Source organism: Chrysoperla carnea, chromosome 2, assembly GCF_905475395.1.
Source record: "Chrysoperla carnea chromosome 2, inChrCarn1.1, whole genome shotgun sequence".
Taxonomy (NCBI): Eukaryota; Metazoa; Arthropoda; class Insecta; order Neuroptera; family Chrysopidae; genus Chrysoperla; species Chrysoperla carnea.
In genome coordinates this window covers 5,096,283-5,101,714 of record NC_058338.1, presented here as the reverse complement: position 1 = coordinate 5,101,714, position 5,432 = coordinate 5,096,283, and the positions used below count along the sequence as shown (strand labels likewise).

General features: G+C 31.5%; 1 protein-coding gene across 1 annotated transcript; it reads right to left on the bottom strand.

Annotated features, from left to right (window-relative positions):
* Positions 1-460: 460 nt before the first annotated feature.
* Positions 461-4,206, bottom strand: LOC123294282 (phosphatidylinositol N-acetylglucosaminyltransferase subunit A). The gene is made up of 8 exons (XM_044875408.1): positions 4,077-4,206; positions 3,883-4,010; positions 3,584-3,792; positions 2,413-2,777; positions 2,159-2,326; positions 1,806-1,903; positions 1,392-1,563; positions 461-752 (listed from the first exon to the last, which is right to left on the bottom strand). The coding sequence occupies exons 1-8, from the start codon at positions 4,091-4,093 to the stop codon at positions 461-463; spliced, it is 1,449 nt and encodes a 482-aa protein (XP_044731343.1). The 5' UTR covers positions 4,094-4,206.
* Between the last annotated feature and the right edge of the window lie 1,226 nt (positions 4,207-5,432).

Below are 5,432 nucleotides of genomic sequence, written 5' to 3'. Positions count from 1 at the left end.
TTATATAACTGGAGCAACTTTGGAATCTGAAAGAGTATTTACGGAGCAATTTTTTGATATTTTCCGCCGATACATATGATTGTTTATTTTCTATTATTATTGTTTTTTTGTTTTTCTTTCCTTTCCCGCTCCCCCCAGTTTATGACATTCTCCTTGTGAATCTCTCCTCTCTCAATTTACTGAGATATTGGAAAATAAAATTTTGTATTTTTAATTGCAAATATTTAAATAATTGATAATTTAATAATTGGAGCAATTGTGGAATCTCATGGAGCATTTAGAGAGCAATTTTTTGATATATGATTTAATAAATTTTATTAATATTCCACGCTAACTATATTGTGGTAGAAAATATGATCTCTATTGCTCACGAGTTTCAGAGAGTCAATAAGAATAAATTTTACATAAATAAACAACAATTTAATTTTTTTTAAATACATAACAATAAAATAATTGTAAATTAAAATGTATAAACACTACTCGATTTACGATGTTTATTTTTACTTTTGCTTGCTATGTCTCCACTGCCATTAATGATTGTACCATGTTGCTCTAATCCATCTGCAATTCCAATAATATCACCACTGTTGTTGTTACTTACTGTATTTGTGATATAATTAATTTTCTTATCAATTTGATAATCTTTAGCCAAATCAATATACTGAACAGGTATAAATATATTTAAATATTGTAATATTAAATAGCATAATGATACAACTAATAAAAATGGCCATACACCACTCTGCAAATAACTACAGCAAATAACACATCGTTTAGTTTAATTAACATTTATTTTATGTCACCGGATTAACGTGCAAGTATTATCGTTAGTTTATAATAAATCTTGATACAGGTAATATAGGCAGGGATTTCTCGTAACGGTTACGCAACGCAACCAAATGTGGCTAGAATAAAGGTATGATCCTCCTATGCTGCGTCAAACGCATACTTGACTGTTTCCTATGCTGCGGCTGACACAAGTGTCTGACGCGGACTGCTGTCATACTTGACTGTGAAGTAAAATGAGTGATCGCGATATTCTATTACGCCTATTAATGCTGGATGAAATTGAAGAAGAAATTCTATTGGAACAATTGATGCTTGATGGTAATGCTGAAGCACATACCTTCATACAGACATCAATACCCTATCACCTCTACTTTTTAAGCCATTTTTGACAAATAATTATTTCTTAATCACGCATAAACATGTATAAAGCCGCACGGCTCCTTCCAGCTGCAGCCGCACAAGACGCAGTGACGCGTCATAGTCAGCTCTTGTTTGGCAGTGTTAATGGAGACATCCATTAAAATAGATTAGAATAGTGAATATTATAAACTAACGATTCTTACAATAATCTGATGACAATTATACAGGGTGGATTATTTTACCTAGCAAGTTGTTCCCCAAGTGATTTAGTTGAATCAGACGCCACCATATTATATACAACATTTGTACGAAATGTAACATCAACCCAATTATATAATTGACTAACACGAGAATTACATAAAAATGGACATACTAAATTGCCAGCTTTAAAATCGCTTATCGCTTGTTCTAAACCTACGGAGAAGAAATAATTTTAATTATATATCTTAATTGAGGTAACCTTCTATGAATTTTATGAAAGTCGATGAGTAGTTATTTGACAATAATCGTTTCGCGAATCGTAACGCGACTCTTTTTGTTTTGGGAAAAAGTTGAAATGACTGTCAACTAATTACTCTTTGGTTTTAAATCCATAGAAGGTTATCCCAATAAAGATGGACACTGTTTTAGATAATAATAATTAGAAATATACAAACTTTTTATTAAATCTGGCACATTTGGTTCTGATAAATATATTAAATCTGATGGCAAAACTTCTGGAATGCCACCGACCCGTGTTGAGACTACCTGCAAACTAAATAGTCCCATCAAGTTAGATAAAATTTTGTTTTATCAAGAGAATATATGTAGTGATTTCGGAAAAAATCAACAATTTTTTGAAATTTATTCGAAACTATGTTTTTTTAGAGAAAAATAGTTGAGTCCAAAGTTATCGGGCGTAAAAATTCAAAGTTTTCGATCGATCTGTATATTTTGATTGTTCCCAAACTCACGTATTTTCGGAAAATTGATATCACTACTGATACCTAAAATAAAATGATTAACTAACCCACAAGAAGCAGCTTCAACAATAGCCATACAATATGCTTCTGTTAACGACGTATTTAAAAAAATATGTCCTTTCCGTAATACATGAACCACTTGGGAATGTTCTAAGCTACCTAATAATGTGACACGATCTTGTAGACCTTTTTGTTCACGCACTTCTTCTAACAACCTAAAATTACAAACAATTCAAGTTAACAAAATGAAATAATCCACAAATTCAATCCAAAATATAAATTTATCAAATATGAATCATACCATCTTTTGGGTCCATCGCCAGCAATTAAAAAATTCACTTCTGGATATTTTGGACATATTTCTGCAATAATATTTGCCATTAAATCAATACCTTTACGATAGACAAGTCGTGATACAATTACAATTGTTATACATGATCTAGATCGTTGACTTGGATCCGGCGTGAAGAGGACCGTGTCCACAGCGTTCGGTATCACAGATACACGATTCGATTGAACTTTCGCACGTAACACTGTATTCTCTTTACCAGTATGTGAAACACAAACACAATGATTACAATTCGATAGCCAGATATTTAAAAATTTATTTGTTAGCACTGCACTTGTGTCAGCAAAACCGAACAGGCTATGATCGGTAAATACAGTCTAAAAATAAATTTTGATTCGATTAATTAATTTGTCGATTTAATTAAAATAATCACTGCCCCCCATCTTACATTAAAGCGAAACTATACTACCCCGAAAAAAAGTAGAACACTATTTAATTTTCCCGACAAAACAGCACCGCGCATAAAATATTAAGCGATGATAAAAATGTTTGAGATATTGATTCTAGAAAAACTAGAAAGTGCAAGCTATCGGATTTGTTTCATTCAGATCCAATTATTTTTCACCGAGATATAGTTGTTTGAAATTTCGAGAAAATTTAAAATGTTTTATACAAAACGTTTTTGAGAGTGAATTTTAAGGGGGCTGAATTTTGAATATATGTTTTTTTATTGAAATTAGGTGGAGATGAAGTACATCTAGCACTTGCCGTCGAGATCACGTTAGGGTGGGGGAGGAGGGGGTACGGAATATGAAAAATGATTTGCGAAGAAGAGAAAATAATAAAATTTTGAAACAGGGTCTTCTAAATAGTTTGGATTAGGTGAAGCAAGATAATAATCAGTTTCGCTAAAAACTCGAAATGTATCAAGGAGAATCGCTTTCTATCGAACGTATTCGTTACAATTAGGGGACTACGTATGGATTAACAAATAAGGAGTAGCCTGGTATTCTAAATTGGAACTACTGAAAACGGGTCCACTTCCTGCTTTAATTAGTACAAATTATTATCGCCAGATGGCGGAATTGCAACTCCTACTATTCAATAGGGGGCTAGTAAAATGTATTTCGCTTGGATTTCTGTATTGAGAGACCTAACTAACTACTTTTCTTTGTTTTTTTACCTTCAATCCCATCAAACTTCCAATAAGCATTGCTTCGTGCGCCAGCGCTGAGAATGCTGAATGTCCATGAACAATTTGAATATTTTCACGAATGTAGATATAACGAATTAATGGTAAACTTGCAATCATTGTTGGTAAAACACTTTGTTGATAGAATGGTTTTATTGGTAAATAATAAACTTTTAAACCATTTGTCATGTATCGAACGCCTTTAAAAAAATGTTGTAAGAATTGAAAAATACCCTTATTAAACAGATCTTTATCTACCCCCCGAATTCTCAAAGAATATAAAATCGTACCTACACGATCCGCATAGCTATGGGTGAGAACAATCACCTTATGTCCATTAGCGATTAAACATTGTGATAAATTATAAATGTGTTCTTCAACTCCACCCATATTCGGATAGAAGAAATCCGAAGCCATACTAAAAATTAAAGAGATTATTTAAAAATTACGGTAATAATTTACCATAAATATCATATTCAATTACCAAATTTTATACGGCATTTTTATTGGCGTTTTTCGCAAATTTTCTAATTCATTTTTTTAGCGATTAATTGAATTTGTTATCTAAATTCGTGTAATTTCTTAATCATCATTGCTTATCAAATTTGTTTATTTATTGGTTATAAACGACATCTATGCAGTTTAAACTCAACTAAATTGACGTTTGTTTTTTTTGGTTGCGTTCGAAAATATTACTAAATAACTTGAGTAATGCCATAATTGACAGCTGTTAATAAATCATATAAATTATTAATTAAAAATGATACTTCAATACAAATTATCGAATTGTTTCGAAATAGTTCGATATTTCGTTCAATATTTAAGAGAAATTTTATTTTTAACAAGTCAGCACCTCATAAACCGTTTTGTTTAGGTATCATTCAAAAATCAATTACTCCGAACTTAAGTTTTTAAGTGAATATACGCTCAATGAAGCGATATCTTAATTTTAAAAAAAATTCTAATTAGGTTACAACTAACTAATAATTTTTTACGATACAATAAGAAGAGCATTATAAAGGTACGCATGCGAAATTTGCACAAGTTGGGCAATCGCAAGTATGTTAATAATGCGTTATCACTCGTATATCGTACAAAACTTTATCTACGCCTCGAAAATGTGAAAATAAACGGTAACTATAATTTAAAATTTGTCACGAATTATTGAAAAAACTAGAACTTGAGCCGAGGAGGTCGAAAAATTAGCAATGTCATCTCTTCAATATTTTCGGATGGTCTAATGAGACGCTCTTTATGCGACGTGCGACCACGTTTCAACGATAAACAGTTTGATAATTTGTAATAAAGAAAACATAACATAGTAAAGTATGAATTTTGAGACCAATTCTGTCACAATATTCGTGTTCAGCGAACATTATTAACTGAATTGTGAATTTAATTTTAACGGTCAATTTAAAATGCATATTAATTATGCTAATTTCATATTTCTTGTAAATCAGATTAGGTCACAAAATTCAAATCCAACTTACTGCTCAAATTTTGGGAATCAATTTCAATTTTTCGCCTAGATTTGAACCTTCGTTAACTTACCTTGTTAATTCTTGTTATAACCGCTAGGATCAAATAAATACTCATTTAATTTGAAAATGACGTAAGTAGAGTTGTACAAGTTTGTTTTTTTAGGTTAAACTTAAAATAGTAAATCAAGCACCAAACAGTAACAGTAACACTCCCAAATCAGATAAAAAAACTCCACGCTTGAATTGTACAACAACACCCTTGAACACGTCCACGTTAAGTTGGCGAACAACATCTCCCCAAATGAAAGTATTTATTCAGTTCCGTCACTATCGTGGATCACCATCTGGTGATCATCGTG